This window comes from Ambystoma mexicanum, chromosome 4p (genome assembly GCF_040938575.1).
Source record: "Ambystoma mexicanum isolate Mex_15411 chromosome 4p, UKY_AmexF1_1, whole genome shotgun sequence".
NCBI classification, from domain to species: Eukaryota; Metazoa; Chordata; class Amphibia; order Caudata; family Ambystomatidae; genus Ambystoma; species Ambystoma mexicanum.
The window spans coordinates 774,886,769-774,904,320 of record NC_090927.1 but is presented as its reverse complement, the minus strand read 5'-3'; the positions used below and the strand labels follow the sequence as shown (position 1 = coordinate 774,904,320).

General features: G+C 42.8%; 1 protein-coding gene across 1 annotated transcript in view; it reads left to right on the top strand.

Annotated features, from left to right (window-relative positions):
- ME1 (malic enzyme 1) overlaps positions 1 to 17,552 on the top strand; it is a 1,722,623-nt gene that overhangs the window by 918,799 nt on the left and 786,272 nt on the right. The window contains exon 4 of the mRNA XM_069606328.1: positions 7,752 to 7,827. Within this exon, the coding sequence (XP_069462429.1) occupies positions 7,752 to 7,827 (76 nt within the window). The remainder of the gene's footprint in view (positions 1 to 7,751; positions 7,828 to 17,552) is intronic.

Genomic DNA, 17,552 nt, shown 5'->3' with positions numbered 1-17,552 from the left:
GGCCAGGAAGTGGAGAACAGACACCACCTTTAGTAGCGGGCGGATGGCAGTGCATATTTCTATGAGGCTGGCAATGTCATTGCCTATCATGTCCACTATGGTGGTGATGGTGTCCCGGTCCAACCGGTACAGGGTATGGATCTGGTCAGGGGTTAGATTGAATGGACTGGGTCTAATGCGAGGGATTGGTGGCTGCCTACGAGGTACTACTGGCTGCACTGGTGGTAATTGCTGGGCCTGTCTTGCCCTCCTTCTCTTCCTGCATCTCCTCTGTGCTGCCTGTTGGTGCTGCTGTAGTTGTTGCTGTTGTTGCTGTTGTTGCTGTAGTAGTAGCAGTTTCGGCATGTCCTCCAGTGCCATGATTGCAACAGCTAGTGGTATCATTTTGGTGTAGGAAGGGGTGTCGTGTGTGGGTGTACTCCTTTTATACTGGGCCAGGCTCCATTGAGTCCACCTGTGGTGATTGTCTGTACCTGTGGCAGTTGGCTTGATTGCTGATGGCTGTTTACAGGTGGTCAACGATGCCTGTATGGCCGCCATCGTGCAGGCACTGATTACCGCCTTTGGGATGCCGGTATTTGCATGCCCACGTGGGTTGTGATGTCCTCCTATTACCGACATGCCGGTATTTACTTCCCTGAAGGGGCGCGTGTACGCACCCATGCCGGTATGATGGGGCACAGTACGGGCGGTGCCGGTATTGTCGGGTTGTCGGGTCGTAATGCCCCGGACCCGTTAATGATGCCAGTATTACCATTCCGCCTTCCTTTTTTCATTACCTCCATTCTCACAATGAGGCCCTGTGTGTTGTGGGCAATGGGAAAGGGCAAGAGAAGGGAAGAGGGCATCTGGGGAATGGGGAGAGCCGGCAAAGATGAGGCAAAGATGAGGGGGGCACTTGGTGAGGGCCTAGGTTGACAAAGAAGAATTTTCTGGGCATTTTTCTGATATTCGCGGCCATAAAATTACACATCGCTGTGGCAATCTTTAGTCTATACACTGGAGATAGGCCGACCTTGCTTAGCTTCAAAGCGAGGAATGAGCCTGTCCCTAATGAATGAGCACAAGTTCCAAGACTACTTCGAGCAACATGGCCAGAGGGGGTCGGCCCCTTCTTCGCTTTGAAGGTTGGCAGGGTCGGACCAGTTATTGCACAGATGGGAGACAGTCCACAGTCCTGGCTGCCGTGTGTTTTCTTAGTTTTAAATATCTCATAACACACTAAGAAAGCGCACAGCATCCACATTATTTATTTTAAACCGTGCTACTGTCAGTCCTTGAAATTATTGCATTCAAAAGGTCAAGCTGTCATGAGGCCCACATGAAAAGAGCTCTATCTCTGGCTTGGGAGCTGCACATTTTTATATATTTGAATGACTCTATGGTATGTGTACTTCAAGTTATATTTATAAAGCAGAGTACTGTTCAAAGCCAGATATGGGGGTGAGGAGGGGAAATGATGAGAGGGCAAGTAAGTCACAAGTAATTGCCCACGATGTGGCAAGAGAGGTTGCAATCCTGGACACGGGTGCAGTCATTTTTCCCTGACTGTGGCTGCTTTTGAGGGAACAAGTAAAGTTTGCATGTGGGTGGATAGCGTAACTTTTTTTCAGAGGTCAGACGCAACCCCTTGGGGTTTTATTAGGTTGGCAAGCTTGCTCAAGTATTTGGCTACCAGGATTTTACTCAGGTTGTAATTTTCCCAGTGCAGACACTTACAGACCACAAGCACTTGCTTCGTATTGGGATTTTTCTTCCTGGGAATATTTCACTACAGATTGCTGGCTTTAAATAGTAAGCTCCTTTTATACTTTGCCAGCATATTTATTGGAACATTTCTTCTCTCTAGTAATTTTTCTGGTGTTCACTACTTTTTGTACAAGTCCAATCCTATTTTATCTTGCGCACTTTCTTCTATGTGGAAGGTCAATTGAACTATATTTGTATATTGCGCTTTTAGACATAAGTATGCATGCATATATCCATGGGTGCCAGCTTCTGATTTTCTCAATGGGGGCAAAAGTACATGGGCATGTGTTATTCTTGCAGCCAGTCATTTTTTTCCCTTTTCAGTGCTGCTTAAATGTGGTTAGTTAGGGTTGTGCGATGTATCACAAAATTCACCAAGAGACCGGCCATAAGACAAGGGGCTCATAGCACACTGCTTAACCAAAGGCCATGCCCACTGGTAGTGCTTTAAAATGGACAGTGGGCACGGCCGAAGGCCACCGGCCACAGCCTAAATGGTAATTTAGTTAATCAAAGCTTTTATTAGCTAAATCATACATTATATTATGTCTGATGCCATCACAGATGTAATCAGTGGTGTTATATATCATGTAAACAGTGATGTCACCAGTAATGTCACCAGTGATTCCAACAGTGATGTCATCAGTGAGTTAATAAATCATGTAATTAGTGATGTCACCATTGATGTCATGAGGGATGTCATCTGTGATGTCATCATTGGGGTCATAGGCTGCACAACAGGGGCTGCACGCTTAAGGTGGATTTAGCTGAATTACAGGGGTTTTGTTGCATTAAGTTCTCACCTTAACGTCCCTGCCACTATAGGTTTTTCCTTGAATATGTATAACTTTTTTAATAAATTGATAAGTTTAATCTAACAAAAAAGTAAAGTCTTCAAACAGTGTATATAACAACGTTAAGGTACAAACAATCATTGCTATGACTGCAAATTCAACTATGAAACCCGAAGTACAAATACTCACTCCATACCACTGTAAATCCAACCTTATCACTCACCTCAACTATAGTATTGATGTTACCTGCATAATGCTTGAACTGAGTTTTTAGGTTGAATTTGTAGTGGTATGGAGCATGTATTTATACTTTGAGCTTCATCGTTGAATTTGTGGTGATATGGAGTGATTGTTTGTACGCCAATGTTGTTGATACCCCTCTTTGTAGAATGTACCTTTTCTTAGATGAACCCTAACTCTTTACTGAACACGTTTTTTCAATAAAAATCTTTTATAGTCCCTTTCTTAATCACACTTTACTGGTAGCTATGTGGAGGAACAGCCGTCGGCTTTCATCTTATTCCAACAATGGCCTATGTTACATTGAGCTGCGCCGAGCGGACAGCTCCTAAAATTGGGCTTTCATTGAATGCACTTCTCTTTCAATTGTATCACTGTTCTGCACCTGTGCAGGAACTTTCCAAAACTTGGGATTTAAGCAAACCGTTAGAGTTGCCAAGTAGGTCGACCTCTTACAACAAACACAACACAATGCCAGCACATGCCACCGAGACATCCATTGTGCCGGCTGCTTTAGACCATTCTAACAACAATCTTTAAACGGGTAGAGAAGTCATTTGCTGGGTTCCTGATTATTGACAACACACCCAAATGAACTCTATTAAATGGACCTGCAGGAATACACGTGGTTATCGTTCATTCCCGGTCCATCAAAGGGCATGGCCCTTATTGCATCCAGCTGGGTCTTTATTTTACAAGAACCCTGGACCAGCAATGCTTTCATTCTTGATGGCTATACCATTTTACATAGTCCAGCCAGCCAAGGAACTGGGGGTCGTCCAGCAGGAGACCTTGTAATTGGAACCCAATGTATCTTTAATCTAAAACCTTTTTGGGAGGACATCATTTCTCCCTATATCTTGTCTGCCATTCTTTCTGACCTCCATTCTTCCTTGCCCCCACGCTGATTATAAAAGTCTACCCCCTCCGGGAGGGTTTGCCATGCATGCATTCCAGTGCTCCATCGATAACATCCTCCTTAATTGGTCTGAATTACACCCGAAAAGCAGTATTGTAGTTGCAGGTGACCTACATGCCTCCCCAATACTACCACTTATTCCACCTTCAATGAATGACTCTACTCACGACATGTGCTGGTCTACTAACTCTTCGTCAGTCGGCAAGTTTCTGGCCGGGTCAAACTCCTCAACATATCTGACCTACTATGTTTGAATTACAAATCCAGTAGCACAGGAAAGTCAGTCTCCGCATGGTCAAATGGGAAAAGCTCGTCTTGCCTGGACTTTGTTTCTGTGGACAGGGATTTTCGGTAACGTTTCTGTAACTTGTCCACTACGTTTACTTCCCTCTGTGACCATGCCCTCCTATCCTGGACTATACACTTTCTCCTCGCAGCACATGTTACATTAGCTCACATGTCACCATAAATACCCAGGGGACCGTATCATCTGGAGCAGCAAGAACGTCTCGAATATCAATATCTTTGTGCGTATAAACAAAACGTCCCTCCTATTATGGTGGAATAATTAGGATCTCCGCTCTTTGATGTTATTCCTGAGAAGGCTGCTGCACTTAGATTCCCGGGTAGTAGTAGGCCCAATACACAAACACAATACATTTGACATAGCAATAGAACATGCCAAGAAGGTGCATCAGAAGCCATGTGCCAGCATTAGTCATAACTTTCTTTACACACCGAATCAGAAAAAGAAACTCACCACCCATGCACACACACAATGCAAGAACTGACTCTGAAACCAAACGTTTTCCATTATTAACGCTGATTGCAAATGTCTCTGTGGCCTTATTCGAAGCAAGGACAATGAAAGATTCTGATCCATGGCCAGAAATTTCATTAACAGGCATCCTTAAAAGATTTAAATCCATTCGGTGAATCAGTATGGACTTTGGCTATTTCGGAGCTATATCATGATGCATTAATCCCTCTAATTAAGACCATTCCTTACAGTCCTTCTGCTACTTTTCTGTCCGGTTTTGAAAGTGATGACAACCCTCATGATAACAGACATCTGGCAATGCTAGACATAAGGCAGAAAATATTCACAGCCATAATCTTGAAAAAACTCTCTCTTTGGGCCTCAGATAAAGGGTTGCTCTCCCCTTTCCAAACTGGATTTCGCAAAGGGCACAACACCCTATACAATCTCAGTGACCTCCATTTTGTTATGGTGGCATGTAAGAGCAAAGTAAAGAGCAAACATTACCTCTGCTTTATAGACTTCACGAAGGCATTCAACACTGTCTCCCATCCTCTTCTTTGGACGAAACAAATGGGTTGGGGAATAGACCCTTCTGTACTATTTTTAATTTCTGCTTTGTACTCTGATACCGTGGTTGTGGTGTGCACCAACCAAGTGCGTGCTATTCCACAGGAAGTGCAGGTGAATATCGGCTTGAAGCAGGGCTGCGTGTTAGCCCCTTTACTCTACATTCTTTATGTGGCTGATATGGGCCTTTATATCGATGCTGCGTGTAATTTCCCCCTCCCCCGTATTGGTAGCACCACAGTTTCATGGCTTGGATACTTCGATGACACTATCCTCTTGGACCAAACCCCATTGGACAGCCATACTCGCTAGATGCTTTGTTCTCTTACGCCACCAAAAACCACCTCAAAGTTAATATCGCAAAAGCAAAAATGTTGATTATTGGTGGTAAATTGAAAGAGTCTTATTATCGCTGACTGCTAAACAGCGTGCATTTGGAAAAGTTGTACAGATATATTTACTTAGGTACCCCCATTGGTTCATCTCCCATTAATAATTTTTATGGTGCTTTTATTCCACACAAACTTTAAAAAAATGGTTTTAGCTTAAAAAATGTATTGATAAAAAAGGCGGCTATAATGTCGAGGGTTTAACCCTGAATTATTGGAGGTGTATTCTACCGGGTATACTTTATGGTATTCCTGTACTACCAGAATCTAAACGGACCCAGGTGGGCAAATTCGAAGGTAAACTTTTGCGCTTGATTTTAGGGGTTCCTCGTTTCATCCCGGTTGAGGCCCATCAGAGCGAACTGGAGGTCCCCTACGTTCGCTTATTATGGCTCTTGCAACGTTGCAGTCTTTTTCTGAACATTTTTACTTCCTATTTTTAAACACTAACAGGCAACCCAATGTTCGCAGTAGTGCAGCAACACTTTCTTGACTAACCTACGCTCCATTGCACATGTAACATTGGCATTGAGTTGGGGTACATGATACAACTTCCCAACTTTTTAGTAATTTTAAAGGACAAAACCAGAGATTTTTACATGATGTTCAACCTTGACCTCTTAGCCAAAAATAAATCATAAGTTATGTACAGTACAAAGGGTTTTAAATGTAACTCTCTTAGATCATAGCTGACAAAACTAGGCTCCCTACAAATCCGTTGATTCATTATACACTTACTTTTGAATATACTCCCGACACGGGCGCGCACTGGCAGATGTTCACATTTACGATGAGAGGAATGGACTTGTCGTCTGTAATTTGACCATCGAAACGGCACACCACCTTCTTACCAAATGCCTCAGACTGATGCCAGGGTAAATGAAGAGATACGCCAGCCAGGTAACCAACATTCATTTCATTGAAATGGAGACATTCTGGAGCAGCATCTTTGGGGCTGAAACTATTGTAATATCGGCTGCTGCCTACCATGCTTGGAAAGCTGCTCAATGGCCCCACCATGGGTCATTATATTGGCGATCAGGGGAGATTGCGTGCCTCATCACTTGGTATCTCCTCTGGCAGCTTTCCTGTAAAGATAATGAACACTTGCGCTAATCTGTTATCGATTTAATACTTGTAAATGTTGTAATATTTGGTATTTATGTCACAGGAATTTAAATGCTAAAGGTTTGTACGATTATAACCAATGAATACAATTGTTTTTTTATGTCTCATTTGAATTCTTTTGTGATGAGTATGGTGCAGGCATATTAATGCATGTACTATGAGTGTTTGCTGCATGATTGTGTCAGTGTATGACCATATGGCTTATCAGTCATACAGTTTACATTTCGTATATGAATGCAATGCATATCTCGTGTAAGTCTTATATACATATACAGATTCACATGAAAGTTAGTCCTGAACGTTGAGGTGAGTTTTTATACATATAGTAGAGCACATGTGCATTCATTACATGTATATGTACATTTTCTGTACAAGATTTCCATTTATTTAGCCCATGCCTTCTAATGCTTCCATTCGTAGGCGACTGGTGGTATAAGTGTGTGGCATAAATGAGTGTGTCATAAGAGATTGTGTCATAACAGTGTGGTGTAAGGAACATGAGTGTTTGGTGTGTGTCTGGTATGTGAGTATGTTGTATATGTAGCACATGAGTGTTTGATGTGAAGTCATCATACGAAAGGGACATGGCCTATAAGCCTCCTGCTCTATTAGCAAACACGTGGTGGCCATTATTTGTAGATGTAACCTGAATAAAGAAAAAGTTAAAACTTTTGAATATACATCCAATGGACTGTGTGTCCTGTTTACTCCAGTGCAGACATCTGCACCACAATACCAATCTTAGAGCTAAGGGTGAGATCAGAAATTGATATCAAGCCCAATATTTGCACATTCAGGGCATATTTGTTAAGTTCTATATTGTGAATTTGTTTTGCACTAAACATGTAGTATTTTTCCCACTTCAGAGTGTGCATTGGCTATGGGATTGCGTTAGTAACATAGGAAACTAGGGGGGCAAAATTAATCTAGCTATATAGTCTTTTTTTGATTGAAGGGCTTCTGGTCCCACCAAATGAATGTTCCTGTTTCCTAGGAGTTGATCAAACATAGATCGTAACAATATGAGTACCACCACTCTAAAACAAATTTCATCTTTTCATTCAAAGATTCACTAGTATTGTTTTTGCCCAAATTAGGGATAGTTTGTTTAAAGAAAACTAAAATTATTATTAATCAGAATTATGAAAAACTCCCCTCTTTGTTCAACAACACATGAGTAAGTAACATGTTTTTCATTGCAGAGGTCTTTTTATTACAATCCATGACCGCGGCCATCTTTCAACTGTGATGAAATCGTGGCCTGAAGATGTAATCAAGGTATGTATTTATTAAAACATGTGTATAGCACACACTGCCCACAGTGGGTCTCTTGGCACTGGTAAATTCATATGTACAGAAGCGCCTGATAAATTATTGTCTGCTGTTAAGTGTAATTGAAATGTTTTTGGCAAGCATATCAGGGTAACATTATCATTTTCAGATTGACATTGGCCCTCATTAGGACCCTGGCGTTAAGGGGTTAATGGCTCCGTAAAAGGCTGTGGCGCCGTTAAACCCTTAACGCCAGATTCACACTTTAACGCCTGCTTTTTGCAGGCGTTAAAGTCCAACCCGCTAAGGGACCTTGGTGCTAATTACGGCACCGTAATTTACGGTGCCGTAATTAGCACCTTCCCCATTCCCATTGAGCCCTATGGGCCAAAAATGGGAATGGGGAAGGGGCCATGGTGAATGGGGATTTACCGCCCCGCCAACCTTGGAATGGGGCGGTAAATCCGCCATCCACCATGGCGGAATCCGGCATGGACCATGGTCCAACGCCAGGGTTGTAATGAGGCCCATTGTGTCTACAAAATGTTCTAATTGTAAGTTATCCCACAAAGACATTCATGGAAAACATGCAACCATTTTGCTAGTCATCTATTGAACTATTCTTTGTCCTACTCATAATGAATTGTTCGGGAATTTTGAATTCTATCCCATCATTAAGCAAGACATAGAGAGGGCATGATTTACAAAAGTTGTTTTCAATGGGGTCTGCACCATTGTACAACGCTTTTGGGAATCAGTCCCAGAGAGTCCACATGTTCTCCCTCTTGTAATCCCTATGGGCCTGTACTCGACCGCATTTCACAAGTAAGGCAGAGATCCTGTTAAAGTACTCAGTCAACCACCGTTTTTGTTTGTTTCAAAATCTTTTTTTTCTGTATGCAAATTATTCTTCATCTGTAAATGAAACAAAATGAATAAATGAAACATTATGGACGTCTGTCAGCAAGTTGTATTAAATTATGTTCATGTGTGGTACGGTCTCCAATGGTGAACAAAGAAAACATTATAAAATGACCGGTAATCTGTGAATATGGGAATGACAGTGAGAGTATGCAGAAAGAAGTGGGGAGTTCTACATAACAGCATAAGCACCAACAAAGGCTTGGAGGTGGCTACGCACAGGATATTGCCATGACAGACTGTTGACCGGAAACCATTTCGTTTCATCCTTCTGAGTGGACAGGCTTACAATAAATAGTGCTCTAAAAGGAGCCGTGGCCTTTGACTTCACATTGGGGATAGTAGTATCAATCTACTGACTAAATAGCTGTATCTTTGCAGTCGCACTCTCCAAATTAAACCAAACCCACTTTTAGAGCTTTCTGTGGCACCTAGTGGCATCCTCGCATCATAGATTTGAAGGCAAGAAAATTCCGACCTTCTCTAAGTTCTGAGGAGAATCACACCCTAAAGATGCTATTTTGACAACACCCACATGGGGCAAGAAGCTAGTAAAAGACGGCATCATCGGCAAAAACTCTTTGCATGGAAATAAAAGTTTCACACCTCGACTGCATCTTTTGACAACTGCAGTTTTGGGAATTTTTTGTTTGGTCACTTTCCATGGGTGACAGATCAAAAGGCATAAGATCAAACTCTATTAGAATGCCATAACCGTCGAAATTGTGCTCCTCTGCATCTCTGTTCTGAGCACTTAACAACAAATTCATCAGCTTACATATTGTAAAATGTCAAATATCACAGTGCAGTACAAGGGAGTGATTTGTTGCCCAGGTAAGGCAACTGCAGAACATTTGCTAGGGAGCAGCAGACACTTCAGGGAGGAATTAGCAGTGCCAGAAAGCGAGCGCAAGGACCAGGGTGTGAAGAAAATATTTCAGAAATTGCATGCAATGAGCGAACTGACCTATCCATTGTTAATGAACAGGGAAAAATATTCTTAATAGAAATTGAAAACTGCAGCAGGCCTTTTGCAAAGGATAAGACAGCCTAAGGGAAATACATGCTAATGACACTGAGTCAGTGGCAAAATGTGGTCAATATGATTAAATGTACAACTGGAATCCTTGTATACCTTGGGGAAGATGGTTTTGATAGATGAAGGAGTTTCATTATAGGCTTAAAGCATCAAAGCAAGATAGGGGTGATAGGGGTGTGTCTTCAGAGTGATGAATTGACAAGACCGACCTACTCTTTAGCCCCGAAAAAGAAGCTGGAAAAGCCACTGCATGCAGAGGGAATGGTGAAGGTAGTCAGAGACCCAAAAATCATCAAAGCTTCAGGAACATACGGCTTAAATTCACATTTTTATATGTTTCTTAGAATACTTTCCCCCCTCCCCTACTTAGGTCCTAAGCAACTTAATAAAAAAATGATGTCCAGAACATTTTAAAGCATTTTGTTGCATGGGATGGTGTTGCATGGGAATCCATCTTTTTTTAAAACTGTGTTTGTATTTATTCAGGCGACCAAGTCCTCTCTGCTCTGGCCACAAAGTGCAATTGATCTTTATGACATTCTTAAACAAATTATTTGACTCAAGTGAAGTCTTTTCCTCAATGAGCGAAGCTATTTGTTCTCTCAAAGCCTGGAGAGGTCCACATGCTTTACTACTCCTAAAATCAACCTTCTTTGCTTAATCTCAGAATTAAATAGTAAGCTTCTGGTGAACATATCGCCAGGCTCGCTTCCTCAAATTATATGGGTTTATTGAGGACTGACAAGCTATGGACTACATGGTATGGGTCTTTCATCTCTCAGACATTAGCAGAATAAAGAATACCCCCACTGTTATATTGTGCTGAATGCTGAGTAGGCCTTACCAATGACCAGTGGCCTTTTCGGTCTGAGGCCATGATTAGAACAGGGCCAGGGGTTCATTCGTGTGATCATGTTGAAAACACTACCCCAGGAATTAAGCAATCCAGCAGATCCCTATCTGAACATGGGAGGCTACCTAACCACCCTAAGACACACAACTCCATGTGAACGTGGTGGGTGCTATCTGTAAAAAGCCCCTCCCCATCATCCCAGACAACAATAGCCACTTATATGGTCTGAGGCCGGGCAAAATATGGGAGAAAGGGCTGGTTGTCCCAGAATGCATCACGTAAGTGCAAGCCATCATCTTGGGATGGCTCTTAAAAAATAAGGCCGGCACATGAACAGTCTGTATGTGCTGAGAAAATCCGTGCGTAAGCAGCTACAATTCAGCTGTAGTCATTATTCCTGGCTAAGGCAACCCCAGGGCAGCAGCAAGTGAAATTCAAGTAACTCATATGGACTCACAAGACTAGCAGGGCTGATTTTTAATGAGCAATACGGTGCCCCACAACACCAAATACTAAAGGCCTAGTTCATAGAACGTTTTCCTATGGGATTGCACCATTATAAAACGCTTCTGTGAAATAGGCCCCAAGTGTAATGAATTTTTAGGGTAATAGATGCTCAACAGAATCTGCAGAGACTTACACATTTTTAAAGCCTCCAGAAGCTGATAAAGCAGGCATCCAGAGTAAAAGAAAAAACCTATGTTAACTGTTATGACTAGGGTAAATAAGTAATCGCAATCAAAAATTTAACCCACTCAGGAAATTAATGAAGTAACTACTGTGACTCTGGCAGCCCCCGATGTTGTGGCAGGATGGAGTGACTACAACAAAATGTACAGTTTCAAGGGTCTGAACTACAGCAATAAGAATTCTGGTCAAGGCTCTCTGTGATATCCGAAGTGTTTCAGACATAACCTTTAAGATCTTTACCGTCACCCGAATCCTGTCGGATTGCATGTTCTGCGGGGGCTGCAACGTTAGGTTTGGACTGACCAATCTGTACTTGCGATCTTGTATAATGAACTGTGGTGAGGCATTAGCATACATGGGTATAGAGGATGACCAAGATTCCAGGCATAACATCTCCCATTGCCGCGACACATGGTTGGCACCACTAGAGGTAACACTGGCTCAGAAACCAATTACCAAGTTTCTAAACAGCTTAACAATCGCGCCAGGCCAAACCAACATGATGGATCTAAATCAAAGTGACTTGTGGGAGATATTTCAGCAATCATCTCAGCCGCATTCGATATCAGGGAGGGCAAAGGAGAGTGTATGTGGATGTGTGTCTTGTGCTCAGCCGCATGTGCATTTGAGAACTACATATCCTAGTTTGTCAATGCTACCCAAAGTAGGAGGGGAAGAAAATGAGGTGGTTTGTTAACTTACATCTCGAAATGTCTGAAATATAAAAAGATGACACCATTTTTGCATCAAACACCCTCCTAACAGTGGACGCAGATTGGTATAAAGGGACAAAATGGCATTTAGCCAACTTCCACAATCCACAGGGGGAAAATGTTGTTGATGGTCCACTAGTTGAAGAGTAGGAGTAGTCATGTTATTCCTTTGGTGAATACGCTCTTATGTATAGGTGATGATTTTAATATAAAAATGGGTAATGCAATGGGGGGGCATTAGTCAGCGAAGAGAAAGACATCACGTTTCAAATCCCCACCCCAGTTTTATTGGACCCGAACCATGATAAAAGGGAACGCACATTACTATTGAGTCTTCGGAAGCTTGGCTTCCGTCCTACAAATAGCAGATTCAAGTCTGATAGCCAGGGGAACTACACTTTTACCAATTCAAAGTTTTGTTCCATTATCGAATATTTCATAGTTGATATAAAAAGCTGGTCCAGGGTTGTAGATTTTAAAACAGTTTCTAGATTGGAGAGTGACCACGACCCTCTGATATCAACGATCACCAGCGGGTCTGCACTTAAACCAAGGAGGGATCATCAAGAGAAGTCGAAAGGAAGCGGAAGTGAAACCTGCAAGCCAATATCGTGGGCACACAGTGACCAAAAAAAGATAGTGTCTCAGCTTATTTACAACACTGTGCCTAGTATTCAGAAATGTTTAAACATCAGTAGTGATCTAGAAGGGAAGTTAGCTGCTTGGGAAAATATAATGATGATAGTAAGCAATATATTTAAGAGGACGCAACATGAGACAAAAAGGATAAATAGGCAAGTAAACTGGCTTGATGTTAACTACAAGATGGCTAAACGGTTACTTTTGTGAGCTCCAAACAGAAGCAGTTCAGAATTTGCCTGGGCAAGACAAACATATACAAACGTCTTTGGAGAAAGGAAAACACATATGGCTGAAGAAAGCTAGTTAATCTTACAACAGGCTGCAGCCTCAGGTAATCCAAAGTTGTACTGCAAGTTAATAGCAGCTGGTCTAAGTGACAACTCAAAGCCCCCTTCTGATAGTGTCGCCCAGGTCCCTGCAATAAAATGGATTGAGCATTTTACAAATGTATATAATGTTTCAAGTAGTTTATCTGATTCTGTGGTTTGTAACACCCACTCTCTGCATACAATTTGGGTAATTAAACTAAGACCTAGAGACATTTTAACGCTATTAAATGAGGAGCTAGAGAACAAACTAAATATGATGGCCAACGGAAAGTCCATCGGTCCTGATTTGGTTCTGATTGAGCTCTTTAAACATGAACGCATGATTTAGCTTCAGATTTCTTCACAGTGATATTTAATATCCTACTGTCCCAAATTATTATCCCAAATAGCTGGAAACAGGCAATTGTTTTGCCAGTTTTTAAGATAGCAATATGTAGATCTGGCATGTTACTGCCCCATTTCCCCAATCGACAACACGGCCAAGTGGTTTGGTCAGGTGCTGCACAGGAAAATATTGGAATGGACAGAAGATAAAACCATCCTTTCAGAGATCCAATATAGCTTTCACATAGGCCTTTGAAAATCCGCCCAAATTTTGAACCTTAATTTCATTCTGGATAAATATGTTCATGGATATGGGAAGCCAATCTATCTATCTAGCTTTTATGGATTTAACAACTGCAATTGATTTTGAAAATCTTATAAAAGTGTGGGAAACCCTGCAGGCTCTTGATATGAGGTCACCAATGCTTGAAATTCTGGTTGAAAATGCACAGCAACTTGTCATTAAGAGTACGACTTGACGGCTCAGGCATATTAACAGACCCAATTAGCTTGACGCAAGGCGTAATGCAAGGATGTGTTTTAGCTCTGCTACTTTTCAATCTATATATAAACTCCCTTTCTTCCAAATTGACCAATTTGACCATTGCGACATGCAACATTCCTAAAATGGGCAGCAAGTACATCCCAGTACTGATGTATGAGGATGAAACTGTTCTCATTGCAAGAACAAAAACACCCTTCAAGCATTGGTAACAGGATTCAATGACTATATGGGTCAGAGGGATTTAAAAATGAACAAAAGGAAAGCAAAGTTTTTGTGTATTGGGATGACAAAGAGAGTCAGTAGCCCTTTAATGTTAGAGGGAAGCAGCATGGAGTAGATCAACTAATTCTGCTACCTACGAGTTAATATAGCGAAAGGGCTCAAGTGGAACACACACATTAAAATGCAAGCAAGTTTGCTCAGATAAACGGCTCAATATTAAGATAAGTGACAAATGCCTTCTTCGCCCCTTAAACAAAGACATATGTAGAGTGTAAAAAAAGAGCGTGCAATGCTACTTCAGAAACAGGTAACTCATGGGTGCTCCAAGTTATGTTTATTGGTGTAATGATCCAAGGAAGAGGCCTATTCTGCTTCGTTTAATAACAAACCTGCTATTCACAAAAGGCCCTGTTCTCACATTAGATAATGGAAGTTATGGAGAGAGTAGGTGCTTTTGTGAATGGCACAATATTGATGATTTACCAAATGTTTTACTAAAGTGTCCTGCTAATGCAGAATGAAGACAGAATACCTTCTTCCTTTGCTAAGAATTTGAGGGCAGAGAAAAGGGCAATTCCTGTTTGGATCTGTTCGGACATGGAGGACCCAGGACCAGAACCCCTGCTCAGACAAAAGGTAAGCATGCGCCAACATGTGTTTTCTCCCTCCATCCCCACAGGCCATCTCCACCATCACCAGGCTATGCTAAAATCAACAACATTGCCCCATCTCTAAGGTATGGACTCTGCAATGCAGTAACCTCAGCCACATCAGCCTCAAGCCCATCAGCACCCCCTCACCATCCACAGCACGAAAGTTGATGCTCGCCCATGTCCACTCAACTATCACTGATGCAGAAGACATCGCTGACCTCATCTCTACACATGACCTTGATGCCATCCTCATCACTGAGACCTGATTGACACCCACCTCCACCCACATCCTAGATGTCCTTCTTCCCAACGACTACAGCATTCAACACAGAGACCAGCCTAACAAGACAGGCAGAGGCCTCACAGTCATCTACAAGACCCCATGGCCCTGCACCAGACACGAAATTGACAACATTAGCTCCTTCAAAGTCCTCTGCTGCCACTTATCGCTCTCCCCAATGGACACAGTCACCTTGCATCTCTTCTACAGACCACCCAAACCCAACACTCCCTTCATGGGAGACTTCACCAACCTGGTCACCACCATGTCCCTCACGCACACCAACAACATCTTCATGGGAAACTTCAACCTCCCAAGCAACAAGGCCACCAAACCAATGAAGGAAGTTCTCCTTGGCCTTCTTGACACCCTCAGCCTCACACAGCACATGAAAAACCAAATGCATGAGAAAAGTAACATCCTCAACCTAATCATCACTGTGCTGCCTTCCCTTCACTACAGCTCTCTTCTCCCGCTTCACTGGTTTGACCACCTGGCTCTGCCTTTCAACAGCCTGCACACCTCCCCAGTCAATCACTCCCAGCAGAAACCCAGCAAACAAACCTTCAGGTGCTTCAAGAACTTCCCAGTGGAACGCCTCATGGAAGACGCCGTAACCTCCCCCTTGCATGGGCCGAACACCCGCAACCGAACGGTGACTCTTTACTGTAAACACTTAATGCCACCCTTTTAGCCTCCATTGACCGACACGTGCCTCTGGCAAACCGAAGCCAACAGCACCCTGGTACACGCAAGAACTCAACCGCAGCAAAAGAGTCATCAGGAAACAAGAGAAAACCTAGTGACACTCCCGGACCACATCTGACCTGGCTCTCGCCAAGCAACTCCGAGCAACTCAGCGACAACTAATCAACAGTGGCAAGGCCTCCTACTATCAGAACACCATAACAGAAGCAGACAACAAAAGCAGAGCCCTCTACAAAGTGGTCAAGCAGTGCATCAACCCGCTTCCCCGACGCTGCCATATCACAGTCCAGCGAAATATCCACCGCCATCAATACCTTCTTAATTGACAAAATCAGCAATAATTGCCAACACATAGACACCAGCTATGCATCCACAGACCCACCTCAAATCCCTCTTTGCAAAATTCTCCACACCCTGGACAACATTCAAGACACTCTCTACAGAGGACCTTGTAGAAAGCCTGGCCACCCTCAAAGCCACACCGTATACAGACGACATCCTCCCAGCATCCATCCTCAAATTCCGCCCTGCAGAAGCTCTCCTTCCCTATCTGGGGATTATCAATAGCTCCCTAACTCAAGGCACATTTCCATTGACCTTAAGGACAATACAAATCCTACCACTCTGGATCCCGGCAATCTAGGTAACTATCACCACAATGGACTGATCTACCTCTGTCGAACCGGGACTATGACTCGCTTCTCCAAGAACTCCACACCACCCTCAAAAACATAATCTACCTCTATGCTGCAGTGAATCAACGCACCCTCAATCCTACACCTTCAACACCATGGTACACTTAAGAACTGAACTTCAAAAAACGGCCCATCAGAAAACAAGAAAAGAATTGGCAAAAATCATTCATCGCATCCTACCTCGGCCTGCTAAAGGACCTATGTGCTACATGCAAACGAGTGATCACCACTGCCAAGAACATCTGCTACCAAAAACACCATAGTCAAGGCCAACAATGGAAGCAGGGCCCTCTTCAAAGCCACCAAGCACTGCCTGATATTCTTGTACCGCACACAATTGAAAAATCCACAACCATCAATTCTTTCAACAAGATCAACCTAATGCACCAACACATAAACATCAATGCCACAACTGACAGCACACTACACATTCCAATTTGCAAAAAACCACAACTACCTGGACAGCTTTAAAGACACTAACTATGCAAGAACTCACTGCCACCCTAAAATTGCTTAAGGCCACAACGTATGTGGGCAACATCCTCGATACCTCTGTACTCAACACTCCTCCCTTAGCTGACAATCATCATCAGTTCCCTAACTCAAGGCACCTCCTTCTTAATTCTCAAGACCGGTCAAATCCGTCTGCTTCTCAAGAAGCCAATACTGGGCCCTGACGTCCTCAGCAACAACTGCCCCATTATCCATCTTCCCTTTATAGGTAAGATCCATGAAAAGCAGTAGCCATGCAACTACTTCAACACATCAATGCCAAAAACTGCCTTAACTCCTACCAATCTGGCTTCAGACTCAGATGCAGCACAGAAACAGCTACTATCAAGTTGATCAACGATGCCCTTAAAATCCTCAATGATGGCCATCCTTACTTTCTGGGTCTTGTAAGGGATCAAGAGTAAAACTCGGACACAGTGGATTTTCAAATGTTGGTTACAGCCTTTTATTTGACATAAAAGAAAAAGGGTTGGAGAAATCTTATCAGTCCCTAATTCTAAGATGGGGTTCCCTGCCTCAACAAAACAAAGGAACGTCTGTGTCAGGATGTTAAAGCATAAAGCATCTTCTGCCCTGTGTCCAAAAACCCTAAACTGAACCTTACTCGCTAAACTTATTATAATGTGTACACAGTATTTCTGTGA